Below are 23,009 nucleotides of genomic sequence, written 5' to 3'. Positions count from 1 at the left end.
TAAATATATAGTCTAAGAAAAAACTCTGCACTTGTTAAAATGGATTGATTATTGCATACTGGAAGTCTGGTATAGACAGAGGACAAGGAGAAAGTTTATGCCATACTGAGTGTCCCCATCACTGCTGGACTTGATTTCCCCAACATTTCTTCCTCTCTTGCCTGAAGCTGTTGGTGTAGATGGAGTTAGAGCTGAGCTGATAGACAGGGTTTGGCTCTCCCTGGCCATGCACACCCTGACAATTTGCGTTTGCTGATGTTAGGGGCCATGTCTACTGTGCTCACTGCTGTCTCTCTACGACCCACTGGAGTGCCTGCATGTAACAGATACACGGTCATTATTTTTGGATGAATAAATTCACGGGGAAATGAGCAACTATGGATATGGTGAATAAATACTGTTTTATTTATTATATGATTACAGAAAGAATGAATGTTTTGCTCAATGCTACCCACTGAAAATAAATTTAAGTTTGAATAGCGGTTCAGTTATGTCAAGAGTAATTGCCCAGTGCTGTATTAGGGATGTGATCCAATTCCTAAGAGAAATAAGCATATGCATTATCAAAGCGTAATTACACCTGACATTAAGTGGCTTCCCTGTAGATTCCTTCCTGACAACAGAAAAGTAAAAATTCCATAACAACACCAAGAGTGACTCACCTTTTCATTTCTGAGGGCTGTTCCTCCCAGCTTAAGTATGACATTTGCTTAAAAGATGAAACCAGCCCTATTCCAAATAAATGACATCTGGACAGCTCTTCGAGGACAAATATTTTATTAGAATATAGGCACTTGGCAAAGTAAATACGTGGTTACAAAGTGTTTTAAGTATTTACTTTATATAGTGACCAGAAAAATCAAGCCACAGTGTAGATTTCTTTTCTTGAAGTTGCAGACTATGGAAGGCTGTGTGTTTATAGTAAAATAAGAAGGCATATGTTGCCAACTTATGTTTAAGTCAGAGATGTCCTTCTCTTCCCCATATTGACACTGCTGTGAAGCACATATCACTTAGCACTTGTTAAAATGCATTAAAATCACTTTTGTCTGGGAGAATTGTGAAACCCTTCGAAATCACTAGCTCTGATATGAATGATTACAACATCAGACTCGAGAAGCTTTATAATAAAATGCATAAGGTCAGAAAGCTTTTGGAAAAATTAGAGTCTTATTTTTGTAGTCTCCAAAACCCTTTTTTTTTTTTTTTTGAAAAGAGAGTTTACACTGCATAATGCAAGGCACTACTGTCTCTGTTCCAAGCTACAAAGGAAAAGTGAGCTCATTTTTTTTTTCAAGGAAAATATTCTTTCTTTGTGAAAGGTCAACAGTAACATAACTAGTTTAAAGTCATTAAGTTTTAGCCAAAAGCCATGTCTTAAGGTTTCATGCATTTCTAATGTCTTTGCCCACAGGAGAGATCCCCAGAGCAGCACATGGAAGTTTTTCGTGCTGCTCATTTAGATCACAATAACCTTGCTCCAATCTGGAAATCACTGAAGCAGCACCTACAAGTCTGTACAAAAAGCAAGATAAACTCATTGTAATAGGAAGTCATTCCATTCAATATGTTAAAATGAATACAGAATATTTTAGCACTTTAGTTTCCTGTTCCATCTTCAAATGAAACAATCGTCTTGCTTATTCTAGAGAACTTGTCTTTTGTGAAATATATCCAGAAAAATTGTTTGAGTATGTCCTGCCACTCAGTGCCCAGTGCTCTCTGGCCCCCAGGGTGAATGAAGGAAGGGCGCTGATGTTCATCCATTCAATGCAGTGAAATGCACTTTCTTTTAGGGTTGAAAAAAACATCTCTCAGCTTCCAGGGGGTGCAAGAAGCCCTGAGGTGAGCAAAGGGAGGAAGCTGGGAAGCTCCAGGTGGGGCCAGCCTGGGCTGGGCCTGTGCCCTGGAGAGAGGGGCAGTCTTTGCAGGGCCAGGCGCTGCTCCTCTGGCTCCCTGCCCTACTGGGCAGCGCAACTGGCCGCCTGCTCCTTGGACTTTGGACTTAAGACTCAACAGGAGCAGAAAGTTCTATTAAAAACCGTCTGTCTCCCTGCCTGGCAGCAAGCCCCAAGTCGTCCCAGCACAGCGGCGTGCCGGGTGTGGAGTTCCCATGTTTCCTGAGCGCTCCTGTGCTAGGTGCCGGGGATATTAAAGTCTTGAGGAGGTAGGAAGCCATTATTCAAAGCTGCGGGTTACTAGCAGGAAGCGCACATGATGACTAAACCCGAGTTTCTGTCCTTGAAGACAGGAGCCTCTGGGAGAGACAGGAGGTAAACATAATTTCAATGCCCCGTGCTAAATGCCAGGATAGGAGTGAGGCCCAGGGTGATGCAGGGACCGAGGGAGAAGCGGCCTCTACCTTCTTTACCAACAATGGGATCCCTCCTAGACCTGAGGATCCAAACACCCCAAGAAAACATATAGCAATTCAATATGTGAGCATATGGACACTGATTGTTATTCATTACTTTTTTTTTTCTTTTTTGAGACAGAGTCTCGCTTTGTTGCCCAGGCTGGAGTGAGTGCCGTGGTGTCAGCCTAGCTCACAGCAACCTCAAACTCCTGGGCTCAAGTGATCCTCCTGCCTCAGCTTCCCGAATAGCTGAGACTACAGGCATGTGCCACCATGCCCAGCTAATTTTTTCTATATATATTAGTTGGCCAATTAATTTCTTTCTATTTATAGTAGAGACAGGGTCTCGCTCTTGCTCAAGCTGGTTTTGAACTCCTGACCTTGAGCAATCTGCCCGCCTCACCCTCCAAGTGCTAGGATTACATGCGTGAGCCACCGCGGCACCTGGCCTGATGTTATTCATTACTTATCACCTAGAAATCCAAAAAATTCTTCATGGGGTGGGGAGGACAATATTATAATTCCTTGTTCAATGGTTGAATTATGGGGCAAATTCTCTAAAGCACTGATATAAACTTACTGGACGGTGATGATAAAAACAAACTCTTAGGACAATATGTTGGGATGTAATATTAATATCTGTGGAAAGAAACTTCAAGATGCAGTACCTGGGACTGAAAATTTGGGGAAATAATCTGGTATTTTTCTGAAGCATAATAAATAGAACACTCTTCTTCATCTTCTACAAGTAAGTCCATTTCGTCTTTAACATTAATGGTTATAGGTCATGATCAATTTGGAAGATGTATTTGTGTCTATTTCCATTAGCATGTAAGTTCCAGGGGGAAAGAACAGAGTCTTTCTCGCTATGGTATCCCTAGAGATTGGTACCTAACAGGGACTCAATTAACTTGCTGAATGACCAAACAAATGATTTCTACTTTTGGTAACAATTTTGGAACTTGATGGTATATACCTTGGCTTTGTCATAATCCATTTACTTATTTATTCATTTCATTCCCTTCTGGGAAGGAATCAGGACTGTTTGAATGGAAAGAGAGAAAGCTGTCATAGTTTGAAAATTAGCATGTTTCCTCTTTTAGATCAAATTCCCTGGGGCCTTTTAATGCGCACTAGAACAAGCACCTTATCTTTTTTTTTTTTAATTCCTAAGCCCAATACAGTACGTGGCATGCAGTGGCTGTTCAAACAATGTTTGTTTAACTGGCAGGTTTTAAGCCTGACAACTTAGTTAAGCCCTTTGCTTAACAGTGGAAGGCTAATTTGGAATGCTGTCAGTCTCACACACACCAGTGAGATTTTCTTGCCTCATCTGAATTTTCTTAAAAGGTGATTAATTCCTAAGAATCAACAAGATTAATTAATAAGAAAGTGATAGCAGGATTAGTAACAAGCCAGACAATCCCACAGCCCACACCTTCCTCCCTCCATTTCTGTTCAGCTTTTCACTGGATCTGTGGGGCACACTTGGCCCTGTGTGGCTGTGCCCGGCAGGGGTGACTGCTCATGAACTCCTCTTTCGTGCAGCCTGGCTGCGGACAAATGCTGAGTTCTTAAGAGACGGTGAAGTTGGCATAGTAGATGGTGCAGCTAGAGTTGCAGTATACATTTGTATTCATATACGAAATTAAAAAGCCTTAAAGTGCATAAGAATATTGCACCACGGAAATGTGCAGAGTGTATCGAAAACCGTGCTCTTACTGCTTTCTCAGTCTTCACTGCGGTACCACTCCCCCTCAGACACCCCAAGCTCCCTCAGCCCAAGCTGGACGTTGCCTTTGTAATTCCTGTTGAAACACTCAAGCAACAATGCATGGTAGGACAGTTCGATTCCACAAAGGTTTGCCTCGCCCTGCGTGCATTTCCTCTGCTTTTAGTTTTCAAATTAAGGAAATAATTAATACATCTTTTTTTTTTAATTTTTGGTAACAACTCACACGCAACCCCTAAGTGTGGCCATCACTGTAACCCTTTGATTGGCTTTGCCAAAGAAAGACTTCTGCCAAACGTCCCTTTCGCTACTCGGAGGGCTGCTCTGGGGAGCTCTCCTGAGCGCCTGCTCCCTCCTTCCCATCCCCGTCCGGAGACTCGAGGGCGGCGGCGTAGGGGGCGTCCTCCACCACCCACTGGCACTCGTGGGCGCGGGCGGCAGGGGTCGCCTCTGTGCTGGCGCCCGCGGCGGCCGGGCCAGGGCTGCCTTCCCCGCCCGCCCGTGCCCGTCCCTCAGACGCCGCCGGGCAGCCCCCGGGGCTGGCGGGGCCCGAACCCAACGCGCGACCTTCCTGCAGCGTGGCCTCTCCCGCAGCGGCACTCTCGGCCTCTCCCGCCCCCGGGGCGGCCAGTGTGGACGCCTCCCCTGCGGGCTCCTCCGTGGGGCCTGGGCAGCGGCCACCCTCGGGGAGCCCCGCGCAGGCCGGCGGGGCGAGGGGGCCGCGACCCTCTGCGGAGCCCCCCAGCCCGCCGCCAGGGGCCTCGGCCTCCGCAGGAGGACGCGCCTCCCTCTCGCTGGCTTCCGCGTCTTCGCGGTCGTCCTGAGGGGAGGCCGCCGCCTGACGGGCCTCAGTGTAGACTTGGGTTTCCGCCGCTCCTTTCTCATTTTCTTGGGGACCGAGGGGCTCCTCGTTCGTATCTTCGTCAGTTGCTAGGACAGATTCCGCGGGCACCTCCACCGTCTCCGTCAACAGCTTCCTGAGCTCCTGCAGGGAGCCTGAGGCAGGGCCCGACTCGCGCCCTTCGGCCTCCAGGGCCCCTCGGGACTCCAGCTCTGAGGGGCCAGCGCCCGGGAGCCCCGCGGTGTCCTCTGCGGCCACACGAGTCCCAACGGGACCGCCCGTGCTGGAGATAGTCACCTGCCCGGCCCCACCGGGCGGAGGGCCTTCCCCCGTGGCCGGCGCGCCCGGGGCCCCCGGCTCCTTCTCCTCCGCCTCCTGGAAGACCTCGCTACTCAGGGCCTCGCCGCCCAGCACGCCCGGCGGGACGGCAGAGGCCCCCCTGGCAGGGCTGGCCTGGCCGGACCCCGTGGGGACTTTCAGATCTGTTAAGCTGGACACGCTCTCACTGGGCAGGGCCATGTTGTCTTCAAATAAGTTGTGTTTCTTCAGGCTCGCAGCTTCCTTTATCACTGAAAGACCACAGAAAACAAAACGTGGCATTAACACCCTAACCCTGGCCAGGCCTGGATTTTCTGGTTTTATTGAGAAGCCACAAAGCCCCCTCTCAGCCTCTCTGGCTAACCTCATTTCTCAATTTCAAATACCACCCTCTTCCAGGCAGCCTTCCCTGAAGACCAGAAGACCCTGAACTCTTTCCAAACCCTGCGCCTCTGTAGTGTTCATCCATTCGCTTATTCAAACAGCAAATATTTGCTGGGCAGCTAACATGGGACGGGCACTGGGAATCCAGAGATGAACAACACACGGCCTTTGCGTTCAAGGCACTCCTGGCCTACAATCGCATCATCTGTATCACCCAAGGAGGCCCTAGCACATTTTATTAGCTGCTAATATATGTGGCGCCAGTTTGTCAACCGGACTGAAACTCCTCTGGGGCGGGGGCAGACCTTCCACTTCTCTTCTTCCCACAGTGTGACCTGAATGTGTAATGTGCACCCAGCAACGAGCAGGCACATGGGGGGCCGTGTGGACCTGAAGTGTCCCAAATGGAGATCTCTGTGTACCAAGCTCAGTCTCCAAGGTCTCGAGGGAAGCGAAAACAGTAACAGCAGCTGACGTTTTTTACCACAGGCTTCTGCGTATGCCTGTGCAGGGGTTGTAATGCCCAGTAATGTCACATCCAAGGGGGTGGCATTCAGACCAAAGACCACATAGATTTGTGTTTTCAGCATAATGTTTCAGCAGCTAGCAGTAGAGTTTTCTTCTCTAAGAAAATCTGTATACTGAGATAATTTTCTGACACAGTGAAGTGTCTAGGAAAGCTGTCTTTTTCTCCCAGCCAAGTACTGAGCAGGCCTGACCCTGCCTAGCTTCTGAGATCAGACGAGATGGGGCAGGTTCAGGCTGCTACGGCCATAGACATAGGAGTCTATTTCTAAACCCAAAGGTGGGCTGGCAGTGGCGGGCTGGCAGTGGGCTGGACCCAGCCCTTCCTTGATGCTGACACTGTGCTGACACCTTCACATTCCTTCTCATTGGATCCCCCGTGATGAGCTACTGTGGCCTGGGGGCTTGTTCTCGGTTAGTTTTCTTTGTAGAGGGGTTTTTGTGATACTCAAGACTAGGGGTCCCAAACTTTCTAAACAGGGGGCCAGTTCACTGTCCCTCAGACCGTTGGAGGGCTGTTGGAGAGTGCGGGGCACATTCCACACATGTGCACTATGGGCCCCGGATGAGTGGGCTGCTAAGCAGGACAGGCAGTGGCTGCAAAAACACCCGCAGGCCGCATGTGGCCCTCGGGCCGTAGTTTGAGGACGCCTACTCAAGACCTTCCAATGGAGTTTACTCCTGTTTTAGGTGCACAGTTTGATGGTGGCCCTCTCCAGCATGTTTTTATAAAAGTTCCCTATCCACACTGCAATCCCAGGCGAGGCCTGATTCCACAGGACATCAGATGCTCGAGTCCTAACCAGGCGTGCAGGGTACCGTGCCATCGCCCTGTGCCCTTCTCTGCCTGGCTAGAGGGAGGCCAGGAAGGTGCCGAGGGCACAGGGCAGAAGCCTCGCTGCTGGAGTCCCCTCCTGTTGGCTCTGGGAGGGGTCGTGAGCCTGTGCCTGAGAAGAGCCCTTTTTCTTTTGTCATGACGCACCCAAGGATTAATCTCACTAAGCCTCAGTATTCTCATCTGCAAAACGAAGCTGAAAATTCCCATCTCACAGAGTTCATATTTGTACCAAAAGAGAAAATAAACACCCAAAGGGCCAGCACAGTGCGTGCGCGTCGTGAATGCACAGGCAGGGTGAGTGTCCTTCCTGCCCTCCCCCCACTCCCGGGGGTCCCCCACCTCGCCCACTCAGTTCCACTGGCCTTACGAGTCCTACTTTGGGAGCACCCCCCTCTGCGGGGAGTTCCTCCCGGCACCAGGTGACCTTCCTTACCTTTCAGGGTTTCATCAAGGAGGATCTGGTGTAAAATCTCCTCATAGACATTTTCCACGTGGATCATGTTGGTGTGATCCGCAAAGATGAACTGCTCGTATTTCTGAAGCTCCTGAGAGTGAGAGAAGATAAAGAGGAAAAGGCTGAGATGCCCCTTCTTAGAGGAGAGCTGGAAAGGGTGGCTCCCACTCAGGATGCCCTTCTTGGGGTGCGTGGGAGGAGGTTGAGGCTGGCCCAAAGGCAAAAGATGTTTAAATAACAACTTAATTCAGCAGTATTTTATTGGGTTCCCTTCCATCTAATTCACTACGCTGGGCACCATGTGTGACCTCGCCATTTCTAGTAACAGTCCACGATAGTGGGTGGCATGATCCTTTGGCAGTTCCCTTCCCTTTCCTCGTACTGGACACACACATCCGTTGCTGTTCATGGGGGAAGACAGCAAAGATTTTTGATCATCTCAAGTGGCTTTCCTCATCAGTGGCTTTGAAGCCTCCTTTTTTCCCTCATTACCAAAGTGTTTTCTTCTTCCTTTTTTCTTTTTATACTAACAGTACTTTATTAAGGTATCTTACATACAGTAAAAGGTACAGATTTTAAAAGTATAGCTCAACTTTAAAATACATAAATATATCCAGGTAACCATAACCCAGATCAAGATAGAACATTCCATCACCCCCCCCCACACACACAAAGCTCCTCCATTCCCCCTTCCAGGCTTCCCCAAGATAAAAGCACTGGTCTGATATCTAGCATGATAGATTAGATTTGCTTGTTCTTGGACTTTATATAAATGAAATCATGTATTCTTTTGTGTCTGTTTTTGAGATTCATCCATGTTGCTGCACGTGTTAGTAGCTTATTCCTTTATATTAATCAATGGCATTCATTTTATGGATAAACTAAAATTGCTTATCCATATTCCTATCAATGAAAATTGAGATTTTTCCACTTTTTGACCTTTATGAATGTAACTGCACTGGACATTCTTGTACGTATTGTTTTGTGGATTGAAGGACCTCTCTTGGGTATATATCTGCAAATGAGTTTGCTGGGTCATAGAGGAGATGTCTGTTTATTAGAATGGGGCCCCATTTCAGGTTGGGAGACTCTCTAGTCAAGGACTCTTCAGGAACACGCTTCTCTTTCCCTCCAACCGGCCCTGACACTCCTCTTTGAGTCCCTCTAACACAGCCCAGGCATGATGCAAAATCCCTTACCCGCCCTGTGCTCCAAGGGTTTCCAAATGGTTTGCTTATTATCAGCAGGAGGACGGGGCAGAGATCAAAATGTGCCAAATCATATCCCAGGGATTGATTTAGTAATCGTTGTACCCGATGGTCCTGGGGGATGGCTCCCCACAGGTGGCTCTTAGAGAATCAGGGACTCAGCAGCGGGATTTGATGCCTTTACTGCAGGTACTCAGAAGCCACCACATTCAGACACCTCTCAGTGCTAGGACTTGGGGTGCTGTGCCAGGACCAGATCACAGCAGGCAATAATGGGGCCCCTTTCTACCCACCCACAAAGAAAGTCAAAGGATTGAAGAGACATGAGTTGCAATGACCCCTGGAGGGTCTAGAAGACAAGACTGACACACGGATGTGGAAAGAGCACTGCCCAGGGGACTGGACGCTCCCTGGCCTAGCCGTGGGACACTGGGTGGCCACATAACTGCCCTGCCCTGCTGTCTCCTCCTCTGCTAAACGCAGGGCACAGGCTCATGGTCTTCCTCTCCTTATTCTCCTGATTGTCACTCATCCCTCAGGGCTGGAGGAAAGCATGACTCCGGGAAGTCCTCTCTGACCCCATGAGCAGAGTTTGGCACTGTCCCTGGAACTCCTCCCCATAAGGCTCCTGCTGTACCCCTCACTCGGCAGCCTGTCTGCCTGTCTCCTGCCTCTACCCTGTGAACTCCAGGACCGCAGGGACGTTGGCCTGGCGCAAGGCCTGGATCATATCTGATGCATATTTACTACATCTTTGCTGAGTAAAGAAACAGAGAACCTTTAACATTTCCACCAGCTAAATAATTCTATGGAAAAGAATAACTTCTAGGGACATTTATACTGCTGCGATGTGCCCAACTGTGCAAAACAGGTCTTCGATATTGAATTGATTGAACTGTGCCATATAGTTCATTCCCTGGGCCAATTAAATTAGCATTCCTAAGGGTGGGTCTTGGGGAGTCAGCATTTTTTTTAAAGCTCCCCAGACAATTCTAGTAGATCGCTAGGATTGAGTACCACAGATCTAGGAAGATGCAAATTAACCAAGGGAAACATATCTTAGCAAAATAAAGGCTCCTTCTGTGAAGGACATAATCCCCTAATTTAACTATTCTATAAATCCAGATGTTTAAAAAGGTCTTGACACTGATACAATATCCTTCATTACTAGAAACTCTGGATCATGGGCTCCTTTGAAACCAGTCTCTCTTGATTAAGAAATGACAGGAGCCTCTTACAGACAGGAAACAACTCACTCTGCTGATGCTTGGAAAGAGGGGAGCCGATGAGAAGGAGAATCCTCTGTACCCTTCTCCTCATCTGGGAGGAGATGATTCTGAGGCCCCAAAACTGCCTTTGGGTTTTGAAAAAGACAAAAATCCTAGGTAGAACATCTGCGTGCAGACACCTGTAAAGGTGGACCTGTCCCCATTTGAGCTGCTGAACTGGTCTTCTACATGAGGCCAACAGACGGTCCCATGGACAGATGCCTTACTCCCCCGGCTTATTCAGATCCTTTTCTATTAAAGAAATATGCCCCAAGAAATAAATGCCAAACACTAGATATGCTGATGAGTGTCTGAAGAAAAACAGCATTTACAGACTATAAAAGTGACCAAAGACATTTCTGCAGTAAAATAACTCAAGTGAAGGATTTTAATGTTCCAGGGCTAGGAGACTCTCCAAGCTGCTAAAAAGCCCTTTATAAATTCTAAAAACCTTTTTATCATTTGTTCCAAGAGGGAGCAGGCCTTGCAATGTCCAGGCTCATAGATCATTTTTGAAATGTAGAAGTAGTAGTAATACTAATGATGATGACAGTAGTGGCAGGAGTTGATTCCATTTACTGGGCGTCCACCATGTCATAGGTGAGTGTGAACTGGGTTCAGACTCTGGTGGTTTCCAGCCCTCTGACTTTGGGTCGGTTACTTAACCTCCTCACAGGCTATTTTCAGACTCTGCTTGCCCATCACTCTGCTCTGCAGACTGAGGCGCACCTTCGTAATCATGGCCATCACCGGATGCCTGATGTTGGTGGAAGCTTTGAATGGTTTCATTGATTTCATTAAACAAACATTACTGGGTTTAACAGAACAAATGTCCTTCTGTAATCATCTTACAATCTTTTCAGGATGTAACGGTCAAGTTTCAGAAGACATGTTGGACCTATGAGTCACGCTGTTACACAATGAGGAACACCTGATATCCTTAAGAGTTCTGTGTCAACCCTTAGCTTGGCTCAAATTCAGATCATACCCTTTGAGATTTTTATCTAATCCAGGGGTCGGCAAATCCAGCTAGCTTTTTGTTTTTGTAAATATAGTCTGTTTATATATCATCGATAGCTGTTTTTGCTCTACAAAAGCAGAGATGAATAGTTGCAACAGAAATAGTATGGCCGATGAAGGTTAAAATATTTTACTATCTGACCATTTACAAAAAAAGTTTGCCAACCACCCCCTCATCTAGGCTGTTTTTGCACGTGCACCACCACAAAAGAACTTTGAACTTCAGAGGCAATAAGAGCAGGTGCTCTTTGGAGGATCCTGTCCCCTTACTGGTTTGCACGTGGATGCCAGTGCCTTCTGCACGGTGGGAAGTGTGATTTGAACCAGCGCCTCTTGAAATATCTTCTTCCGGATGGTGCTGCTGTCATAATCATATTGCTGTCAATACAGAAACATATGTTAAATAGCAACATTACAATCTGTTAGCTTTCACTTAAACAAAAAATTCAGCCACCCGCTTCATCTTTCTTCCTTCCCCTAATTTCTGAAAACGTTTGTATTGCCAAGGTCTCAGAGATCTTTCTGAGACCTTGTAATTCCCTCACGCTCCAGGCTGGGTATGACTGATAACGACCCCTCTCATCCTCTCCTCTTACAGATATGGAAACTGAGGCAAGATAGAAACAGAGTAGTGACTTCTTCTGTATTACAAAGAAGTTGGGGCTAGACCTGGAGGGGGTGAGTTTGTACTTCATCACTCCTGTCCCGGGTGGGTCCATAGGAGCCAGGATCATCTATTACTCTACATGCCAAAAGCTGGGTTGGTGGGTCGTAATGATTTCCATAAAGAAAGAGAGGCCTGCCTCATAGCTCCATTAACACTGTGACATGTTAACCAAAGATCTAGAACAAGAAAGATGATGATTCTCTCTGCTCTGCATTAAACATCCAACCTTGGAGACCAGGGTTTAATTTTAGATGTCACCCCAAGGCAATCACCGACGAACTGGAGGGTAGTCACAGGCAGGTGAGCAGGATGGTCAGGCTAAATGAAGAATGGTTAAAGAGATGAAAGCATTTATACAGGAGGTAATAAGTTGGAGTAAAATTATAACTCTATTCAAACAACCAAATGCTGCCACGTGGAAGGAAGTTATGAACAAAGAGGGCAGAACTGGAATTACCAGTGGTGAGAACTTTGGTCTAACATAGGGAAACATGTTCTTGCAGTCAAAAGTGTCCAGAGATGAAATGAGCTGTCCTGGGAGGAAGAAAGCATCCTGACAGTCGAGGAGGCCAAGTGCTGGTGGGACTGCCCCCTGGGGGGCACATTCTTAACACTGGATATGAAGTTGAACTAGAGGCATGCTAACTCCCTTTCGAACCTGAGGTCCTAATATTTAAACGCCTTTCTACTTGCTTGCTTTCTTCTCCTTCTGTCTGCTGAAGCACTTGACACTGATATTACCTTTTCTTTCAATTCAATTGCAAGTTCATCATTATTTGTGTTACCATGATCAATATTGCTTTTAATCTCAAGGATTTGGTTGCTAGAATTTCCAGACATGTCCAAAATGCAGGAACCATTCCTAGGCTCTGTGGGACTTGGACCTTCTGTTCCAAAGCATTGTTGAGGGGAAGTAGGAGGTAGTAATATATTAGTAGACTAGGTATAAGGATAATTTAGCTTTAAGCTCACCATTCACTATCCTGCTTAGCTTAAGTAAGTCAAATTAGCTTTAACAGAGTCAGTTTCTTCATCTGTACAACGGGGACATATTCTAATTATCTCGTAAGTTCTTGTGAGAATCAAATGAAACAAAGTAGGTTATAAAAGCTTTAAAATATACCACATATATGTGAGCTCCTATTATTAAAATCATTTTGGTATATGCATATGCTGAAATACATTTAAAACAATCTCACATGGCAGTTATCTTTTCCTTGAAATATTTCCTTTGCCATGAGGTTTTGATTTTTCTTAAAAACGGCCAATTTAATGGATTTTACTATCCTGTAAACTCTTTGAAGAAAGAGGTTATGCCTGGACTATTTTTATATCCCATGCAATACCCACAATGCTTACAGTGGACAGCCAATAAATGTCACGTTCCAAGTAAGCTGGGACGCAGCCCTTCTATCTGCGGGTAATGATGCTGTGACCTTAAGTAGCCACTAGATGGCAGAACAGGCACGGAAGTCATGTTTGAGGAACTTGCTGCCAGTGAGGAGACAGTCCCTGGTACTTTGGAGGAGAGGAGGAAAGATTAGAGTGAAGGAGAGAACGTGGTATTTTCCTCTTAACAAAAGAAACAGGGGTCACGTTCTCGTTTGCTGCTTCCCACAAACGAGAGACCAGTTTTACCTTTAAGACTCGGAGCTTAACCTTCTCGATGGCGGCTGCGGCTTTGGAATCCTCTCCTTGGAGATGCGGGGCAAGCAGCTGCTCGAAAGTGAACGCTGCGTTCTCCATCAGCTGGAAACCAAAAGCAGCACAGAAACAGACACAGTCAGAGGCTGGGCTCGCCGTCCTCGGGCGTGTCTGACCCGGCTTGGAGGGCAGGGCGGGTAGGAGCCATCCGAGAAGAGTCGCCTCAGGCACTCCTCTGGGGTGACCCAGGGCAATGTGGTCCCACTACCTGAACGGTGAAAAAGACAGCTGCGGACACGGTAAGAGGCTGGGAAACACACACGCGTGTATATGTGTATGCATGCACGCATACGTGTATCTTCTGCCCATCCCCTCTCCGTCATCTCTGAACTGGAAAACCCAAGATCGTGGGTCTGAGAAGTCCGTCATCTCCTGCGGTCATTCTCCTTCCTCCACTCCCTACTAGCCGCCAAGAATGCTATCTTGTTGATGGATTCACGAGCTGAGGTGGGAGCATTCTCCCCCTGTAGGTAGACGTGAGCCACTCCGCAGCCCCTCTCTCCTTCCGCGTCTCGTCCGCAGCTCACGTCTCTCCCTGTCTGCAAGTCTGGGAAGGGAGGCGGGTGAGGGCTCCGTGGAGACCGTGGCTCAGACACTTGTGGGTCAGAAAACGGAAGTGGTTCTGACATCTTGGTCTCTGCACTTTCGCCTGTATCCGCTTCGCCAGGGCCCAGTATTACCAAAGGGACTTCTGTTCAACTGTTGCCCAATTTTGTTCCTTGTTCCTCTTTAATCCTTCACAACTCAAGGGTTAGATAAAATGTATTGCTTAAACCTGCCCATAACTTTTAAGGAAAAAAATGCTCCTTTCTTCTCCAAGCCTGTGATCCTAAAGCATCCAATACACACCCTTATCACAGCACTTCAACACTGCGGTGAATTTATCTAAGAATGCGTCTCACTCAAGCTCCCTGAAATGGGATCCGGCACAATGTGAAATGGAATTACGTCCTTATAGCCGCAATGATTACACTTTCTTCATCTGGGAAACCCTACATGCAATATGGCAGGCATCTGTGCTATTCATTCCTGTTGTTGGGGAAATGGTTCTCTGACTCAAGAAATTCAAATATGAAGCTGTGATTGACTGACTGGTTTACTCTAAATTATGTTGGGGAATTGATTTAAGACAGTGGTTCTCAATCCTGGCTGAAAATTGGAAGCAGTAAGAATGGGAGTGGGGAAGTTCTTTTAAAAGTACCAAAATATATATGCTATGTATAATCAGACTCACTGGGGATGGGGCCTAGACATCAGTATTTCTTTTCTTTTCTTTTCTTTTTTTTTTTTTTGAGACAGAGTCTTGCTTTGTTTCCCAGGCTAGAGTGAGTGCCATGGCATTAGCCTAGCTCACAGCAACCTCAAACTCCTGGGCTCAAAAGCAATCCTACTGCCTCAGCCTCCTGAGTAGCTGGGACTACAGGCATGTGCTACTATGCCTGGCTAATTTTTTCTCTATATATATTAGTTGGCCAATTAATTTCTTTCTATTTTATAGTAGAGACGGGGTCTCGCTCAGGCTGGTTTCAAACTCCTGACCTCGAGCAATCTGCCCACCTCGGTCTCCCAGAGTGCTAGGATTACAGGCGTGAGCCACTGCGCCCGGCTACATCAGTATTTCTTAAAAGCTCCCCAGATGATTCTAATGGGTAGCCAAGGTTACTGATTTCACAAACCAAGCAATTATCAATTGATGCTACTTTGTTTCCCTGTGATGTTCATGAACGTGGGAGGAAGATGAAGTCAGCTGGAGAGACAGAACGTGTCCTCTCTTGACATGATGGCTAGAGAAATGTGACCTATTTCCCTGAGCTACACTAGCACTCCTGTCCCATCGGCCAGCACTTATTTCTCTGCTCTCTCTCCACCCCCATCCCCCAAGGATGCCCCTGCACTCCCACCTCTTGCATGTAGTTCTGTGTTCTCTGCACCACCAGGTCAACGTGGGGGAACCGGAAGCGGCTCTTGAGATCCTGCAGGCGCTCCTGAAGCAGGTCGACTTTAATATAACAAGGTTCCATCTTCACAGAATCCAGTGGAAGATTCATAAGCCGGTCTAGATTCTGCATTTGAGTGAAGGGAAAAATGAAACACCTCCAGACTCAGGAGTGATATTTCATACATATCGCATGCATTCTAAACAATCCAATGTACATTAGTAAAGTGAATCGCTGCTTAGATCATTACATATGTGACATCTTCAATTGTCTTATTTCCCTCAAAAGCGGTGGGTCCCCGGGGCAGCTCTGTTGCTAGGACAAAGACCAGCAAAAGGACCAACCGGACGATGAGCAGACCCAGGGGCGCACCCAGTGCAGTTCCAGCCCTCAGTGGATGCTAAGATCCCACTTCCGGACTTAAGCCCCAGCCAGGCAGGCTCTTGACACACAGTTGCTCCTGGGCCACAAGCCTATGAAGCCTTCTTTAATGAGTGACACCCCTCTCAGGAAACCCCAGAGAAGCTGGGCTGTTCCCTGGACTCCTGGACACTAGGAGGGAAGCCAACGTTTCCACAATTCTGTGTGGCTCTGCCAAGGCCCGCAGGGATTCCCTGTGCTGTAGGTTGCTCCATGCTGCCAGTGGATGAGGAGTAGGATTGGAAGAGCCTGACCCGGGAGGGGTATCCAGTTTTAAACACTGGGGTCCCTCCTAACTCCGGTTTACACAAGTGATAAGTTAATCTATGAGGCCACGGGGCTTCCCTCGTCAGATCACGTCTGCTCACGCCCTCAGCGTTATCAACGCCCTCTTACACTATGAATGTTGCTGCAACAGAGTACCTTCTATTTTCCAAGCTGCTTTTAAAATAATTTTGTAAAGTGAATACTGGAGGTTTCAAGTAAACAGGAGAATGAGTGGGGAGGAAGAAGACAGAAAGAAAGGTGCTGAAAACAGAGGCTCTAGGGGAAAAGGTGGTGTAAGAAAGGGCGAGTAGGAATAATATAGGATGCCCTGTCTGACTTTCAGCTCACAGAAAGAGATAAATCTAGATTTCTCTAAACAGGAATTTTAAAATTCGTGTTTTAAAACAGGGCCCATTCTCATCATGCTTTAAAGGGACAATATCACCTCCTTCGAGACGTGAGTTATGGAGAGGTCCACTGACGTGGAATTTATAATAGAAAGCACACTGCCAAGCTTGCCCCTCCTCACACAATATGGAATGTATCTATTTTTTAAAAAAATATCAGTGAAGCAGGGAAAGGAAAAATGGGTTACCACTTTGCTCCTATCAGGTTGGCAAAAGTTTAAACAAGTGATGGCACCGATGGCTGATGGGAATATGGAGGAGGAAGTCCCTGCCGTACACAAATAGTGGAAATGTAAAATTTAAATCTTTCTTTGAAATGCAATGGAAACATTTGCTAACATAAGAAATATGCCTTCCAACCTCGCCATCCTGTGCTAGGAATGTATCTCATAGAAATAATAGCATCAGGGTATCAGAATATATGTACAAGGTTGTTTACTGCAGCTTTGTTCCTGGTGCCAGCAATATTGGGGAGGACTGAATAAATCGTGGTGCGTCCACATATGAAATATTATGCAGTCATTACAAAGAATGATTTAGAGCTGGAACAGTTGCCTTGGAAACAGTTTCATGAGATATTTTTAAATGAGAAAACTGATAAGCAGAGCAGATCATAGCATATAATCCTATTTTTCTTAAACCAAACAATCTAAAAAAATAGCCAATAAATGTGTGTTTTATATGTCATATAAGCATGGGGAAAGGTATAGGATGACATGTGCTAAGTTGTTAACACTGATTACTTGAGGGCAGGTGTGTAGCTTCAGGGAAGGAGGGGGAGTAAAGGCAAGTTAAAAAAAAAACAGGCTGCAATAAGAAACCTCAAAGCTGTTATAAAAGAGTCCTGTCTATGTACAATTTCATATGCGTATAAATACATAAAAAAATAAGAAAGGAAAAGAAGCAGAAGTATGTGGTTTTATCAAGTCACTTGTAGGGATGTTCATCATATGTGAAGTGTAAAACCTAGCTGCCTCATTATGTCTTTGTCAGTGATTCTCAAACTTTAGGGTGAACCAAATCCTCTGGAGGTTTTGTTAAAACAGACTTCTGGGCCCCAACCCCCAGAGTTTCTGATTCAGCAGATGTGTGGTGAGGCCTGAGAATTTGCATTTTTAATACCCAGGTGCTGATGATGTTGCTGGTCCGGGGACCACACTTGGAGACACATTGGTCTATGTCATGACTCTCTATTTCTGAAAACAAACCAACCAAACAAAGTTCTCTAAATGCGGACATATGCTTATGTCTTTCATGAGCAAAGAAAAAGCATAGGAAAACACATACCAAGCTATCTGTATTAGCTAATTCATGGGGTTAGGAAGGGAGGTGGCCTAGGAGTTGGGGGTGGACTGGGGTTAGTGGGTATCACTGGTGGTGATTAATTTTGCCTTCATATGTATATTTCAGTATATTGTTTCACTTGTGCAAATATGTTATTATCTTTATAATTTGAAAACCATCAATAAAGAAAATCAGGCGGATGGATAGATGAATGGATGGGTAAGTGCGGTAGCCGGATGGATGGAAGAAAGGCTAGGTGAGTAGAGGGAAAGTCTGGATGAATGGAAGGAAGGGAGGGAGGAAGGGGAAAATGGCAGATGAAGCCCCATGGAAAAGGCAGCCCAGGCACTCCTCGGCTCTGTGTCCTACCTCCTTTAGCTGGACTCTGTCTTTGCTGGTCTGGAAGCTCTGGCTGAGTTCATCCACTTCTTTCTCAAAGAGTGCGCGTACCTCCCTGAACCCCGAGCTCACTGGTCCCATGAGCTCCTCCAGAATGGACGCCAGGAACGGCTGCACGCTCTCCACGCAGCTCTTCTCTGCTGGCTGCGCCACCATCGCTGAGGTAGGAAACAGCCAAACAATGGGGACTTAGGACAAAATTGGGTTCAGAGGCCCTGGAGTCAGGCCAGGACTGGATCGTGCCCCATGGAGCCATTTAACAGCCAAGGCAAGCTTAAGCGGGCAAGACACACCGGCACGAGGAGCCCTGCGCCCGCATTCACCGGAAAGGAAAACCACTGGGCGCTTTGAGAATTGAAGCAAACAGAATCTGTCCTCTGCCCAAGCTTTCCTTTGCCCTGGGATAAAATGCATTTTCTGTTGGTCCCTCTGAACATTATGCAATGTCTGATACAAAGAAGAAAAGGCTGGTGACCCGCCCATCTGCTGCCCGTCACCATCATCGAATATGTGCAGTTTGTCTTCTAAAAACATAACTTCTTAAGTTTTAATTTCTTTCTCTAAGAGTTTATCAGTCAATATAATTCCATCCCGCTCTCCCCATCAAAAGATTTTTTACAAACTCAAGTACATTCTTTTCTTGGGCAAATGGAACCAAATTCTACTCGGTTTGCCACCCAACTCCCATCCCCATTCCCAATGAAAACAAAACAAAACAAAAACAATATTTTTTTTCTGATAAGAATGACATGTTTAGTGACAAAAATGTAAAGAGTACAGAAAATCATAAAAAGGGGTGAAAAACTGTCACCATAACTCCGCTCCCCAGAGGCAAATACTGCCGTTGATTTAGGAGAGGAGGCGCAGAGCAAAGGCGCAGGCCCTGTCCGTCTGGGTGGGACATGAGAATCTGCCTTGTTCCCAGCGCCCAGGTCGTTCTCGTCGTTGCGGGGTTTGGAAGGGCGCTGTGCGGGGCAGCCTGGGCTGGGAGAGGCCGAGCTCGCTCCGGATCCAGGCAGGTCACACAGCCCTGTCAGTCACGGAACTGAAAAGGGAAGTGCAACCCTGAGCCGGCAGCCAAGCCTCTCATTGTACAAATGGGAAAAAGAAAAAGGGAGGCCTGGCGATGTCAGACGACTGGACCGAGGCCACGTCCTAACTTGCAGAAGTAGGACTACGAGTGTGCTTCCCGAGTTCTTATTGGCAAACGACACGCTTACAGCGCAAGGAACGGCCACAACCTTATTTCAATTGGCAGGAATATTTCACAGAGTTATAAAGGATCAGATTGTAGCCTCTTATTCTGAGAATCTGAAATGACTAATACTATTAATATTATAAATAAGTCATAAATAGGCCGGGCGTGGTGGCTCACGCCTGTAATCCTAGCACTTTGGGAGGCCGAGGCGGGCGGATTGCTCAAGGTCAGGAGTTCAAAACCAGCCTGAGCGAGACCCCGTCTCTACCAAAAATAGAAATAAATTAATTGACCAACTAAAAATATATATACAAAAAATTAGCCGGGCATGGTGGCGCATGCCTGTAGTCCCAACTACTCGGGAGGCTGAGGCAGTAGGATCACTGAGCCTCGGAGATTGAGGTTGCTGTGAGCCAGGCTGACGCCACGGCACTCACTCTAGCCTGGGCAACAAAGTGAGACTCTGTCTCAAAAAAAAAAAAAAAAAAATAAGTCATAAATAATTAGGGTTGTAAAACATTGTAACAGGTCATAGAATTAGTAGGAAAAAAACCCTTTTTCAATTGTATGATTTAAATATGAAACAATCTATGACTCTTCTAAAAATGCCTTGCTTAATACCAAAATGCAAAATTGTTTGCCCAGAGGATAAATGAATTACTAGTTCATTGACTTTGAGAGAGGAATTATTTGAGAAGCATCTAATTGAAATTGCAGAGCAAGGCTGAACATGGGTAATGTAAAGACGGGGCAGCAGCGGCCAATTTCACCTGCTGGGTGGGGCCGAGGCGGGTACAGGAGTGGGGAGGGCCGTGGGAGAGAACATTCCTCTCTGTCCGTCCTCCCTCCCAGCCTGTTTACACGGCGCTCCAGCCCCCTCTCTGCGCCTTTATTCAGTGTTTCACCTGCGCCTTCCTTCCTCCACCTCTGCTCATAAACATCCTACTCCTCTCGTCAAGGCCTGGCTCAAATTCCACCCACTCAGGACAGCCCAATACCCCGGAGCCACCCGTGGCTTCCTGAGCTGTGGCCTGCAGGTGTTTCCTTATGGGCTGAGTAAATCTCACGTCCCATTCTTACATGCTCTGCTATTTTTCAAGTATGCAGAGATGTCATTGTGATGAATATGGTGTTGCGACTCACGGGTTCCTAAACCTTACTGACGTGAAGGCAGCTGTCGGAAGCCCTTGAACCGAGTGAGGACGCCTGAAAAGCTGGGGCCAGAGGGGCTGGGTCGGGAGCCTGACTCTGCCACACACGAGCTTTGGAATCTTGGGCACGTTACTGAACCTCTGCCTCCGTCCCCGTGTCTGTAAAATGGACATATAACAGCAATCTCTTCTTGGGATTATGGTGAGGAATAAATGAGTTTACTATGTTCAGAGAGCTTAGAACTCTGGAAGTGGCACTCCAGAAGGACTCTAACTGTTAGCTCTTGCTGTACCTGCTGCCATTGCCATTGTTTCCAATTGCCCAACGCTAAAGCAGCACTTTCATTACGAGGAGCCCACGCAGTTTTCTGAGGTTGAAGTTGGATCCGTGTCCAGACTGGGAGCCACCGTGCTCTTTGCTCCTGCCTCTCCTAGGGCGTTTGCCCTATTTTTCCTTCTGTCCCAGCATCTGTGACATGCCTCATATCCTCTACTACTTGTAAAATCACGTTGTCTTCTTTGAATCCTCCCAGCCCTTGTAGTCAGCAGAAGCAGAATAAATGCTCATTGAATGAATAAATAATTGTGGAGCAGCACTAGAGCTCAGGCACTTTACTTCAAAGAGTCACATGAGAGGAAATGGAGACATCACCATTTAATACTCCACAAGTATTTTTGAAATCCAGAGCCTTTTATCAACACAGCTTGAAGTACACCTTTTTGTTTTAAAGTTAGAGAACCAGAGGCCTGGGTAAAATGCGCTCCTGATATTTCATTTTAAAACGACCTGATCATTACTACCTTTCAAGGCTTCTTTTGAAAAACAAATAATAGTAATAGTCCAGGGTGCAGTCTTTCCCCAATCCTGTGTGGATATATCAGAGCCACAGAGATTTAGGGAAGAGAGAGCAGTTTAATTCAGGCCATGAGAACGGTCGCGGTTAGGCCTGGCTTAGCCCCAGATAACAGAAATTTTGGCACAGGAGCTGGACGTTGGCAGTTTTAAGTTGTACAGAGTGTTTCTATAGTCAACTCTAGATCAGTCGTGCTCATGGAGGAACAAGACAGGACCGCAGCAAACACAGAACACTCTGAAGTGAGTTTCTGTCTGGCTTTGGAAAGCATCGTGTGCACAGACACACCACCCTTGCTGCAGCGGTGCCTCCTCTCATCTCCTCTCGGCAGGACCTGCTTGCTCTAGGAGCCCTGGAGCAAGCTGGGCTGGAGTGTGAGTTCTCTGGGTTGCAGAGGATAATGCACCAAGCAGACAGTCCCCTCTCAGATGCTCAGCCTCATGCGTTCGGGAACTTTTTGTCCCCTACAAAAGCTCCACTGCCTTGCTTGGGAAGGAAGCACTCGGTAAATATTTTTTAATGGTCAAATGAGTGAGTGTGTGAGCAAGTGAGTGGATGACCTGACCATCTAAGAAGACTGCTGATAAACAATCACAGATGGGCCTGCATGCTCTCCCTGCGAGTGACTTCAGGTGTGGTGAGTTTGTTGAGTTGTGGGGGCCCCAGACAGAATCGAGAACCATAGAACATTATCCTATAGGATTCCTGAGCGCTGTCTAAGGCCTACTGTCTGGGAACAGACAAACTGCTTTATCTGTCCAGGGTCAGATAGTGTATATTTGTGACTTTGCAATCTATAAGGTGTTGGTTCCAACTACTCAATTCTGCTGCTGTAGCACAAAAGCAGCCATAGGCGATACGTAAATGAATGAGCATGCCTGTGCTGCAATAAAACATTACATACAAACACAAGCAGTGGGCCAGGTTTGGCCCAAGGGCTGCAGTTTGCCAATCCTACTCTTGTGGGCCCTCTGATTTCAGAGAAAACTGAGGCAAATGGAAGTCAAGTAACCTCCCCAAGTACATGTAACTGGCTAATGTTGGAATTAGGGCTATAAATCCAGATTTAGTGGTTCTAAGTCAAACTTATAGGCTTTCCTATCAAAGGAAAATCCATTTATCCATTGATACAAGCATTCACTGACAGTCTGTATGTGCCAGGCACGGTACTAGGCCCGGGTATGCTAGAGTAAACCAGGGCAACAGGGCTTTGCTCTTTGAGAGCTTGCAGCAGAGCAGAGGCGGGGCAGAAGCCATTAGAATTCAGAGTATGGGGAGCTATAGTGGGGTGAGGGCGATGCAGGCAGCATCAGAACACACAGGCACCACTACAAGGCAAGAGGCAAAGTTTCCTCTGCCTTGTGTCCGTGAAGCTTCCAAGAGACAGTCCAGGCCCCCAAGAGCATGCACCTGTCACAGCTGTGACTACCTCCTCCCAATTTCCTCAGTTTAATTCTCCCCAAAACAGCGCATTCTGCCATGCGCTGGGTCCCTAAGTGCGCAGCTGCTTCGATTAGCAGGAGCACGGATCATCTCTACTGACCTTTGATCTTTCCAATTAAGAAGTTCTTTGAGTTCACGATCTGATCCATGTCTGAACGGATCGTGCCTTCCAGGCCCTTTGTCAGAGCCCTGCATTCTTCCTTCAAGGCACTTAATCCCTCCGACACCTGCTGCTGCACCAGGTTGTAGGCCTCCTCGAGGAGCTGCGCGGGGAAAACGACACATAAATCTGGCTCTGTCAAACATCCGTGCCGACGGGGTCAAGCAGAGGGAG

At 46.9% G+C, this 23,009-nt stretch overlaps 1 protein-coding gene across 1 annotated transcript in view; it reads right to left on the bottom strand.

The window, feature by feature from the left end:
• Positions 1-760: 760 nt before the first annotated feature.
• NIBAN1 (niban apoptosis regulator 1) overlaps positions 761-23,009 on the bottom strand; it is a 143,910-nt gene continuing 121,661 nt past the window's right edge. Inside the window, exons 8-14 of the mRNA XM_012736170.3 lie at positions 22,776-22,938; positions 18,000-18,187; positions 15,217-15,378; positions 13,250-13,360; positions 11,215-11,322; positions 7,428-7,539; positions 761-5,498 (exon numbers count right to left, since the gene is read on the bottom strand). Coding sequence (XP_012591624.2) covers positions 4,396-5,498; positions 7,428-7,539; positions 11,215-11,322; positions 13,250-13,360; positions 15,217-15,378; positions 18,000-18,187; positions 22,776-22,938 — 1,947 coding nt within the window. The 3' untranslated portion in view covers positions 761-4,395. The remainder of the gene's footprint in view (positions 5,499-7,427; positions 7,540-11,214; positions 11,323-13,249; positions 13,361-15,216; positions 15,379-17,999; positions 18,188-22,775; positions 22,939-23,009) is intronic.

The sequence above is a fragment of the Microcebus murinus genome, chromosome 23, assembly GCF_040939455.1.
Source record: "Microcebus murinus isolate Inina chromosome 23, M.murinus_Inina_mat1.0, whole genome shotgun sequence".
Classification (NCBI taxonomy): domain Eukaryota; kingdom Metazoa; phylum Chordata; class Mammalia; order Primates; family Cheirogaleidae; genus Microcebus; species Microcebus murinus.
Note: the sequence above shows the minus strand (reverse complement) of the source record. Positions and strands in the feature narration are given on the sequence as shown.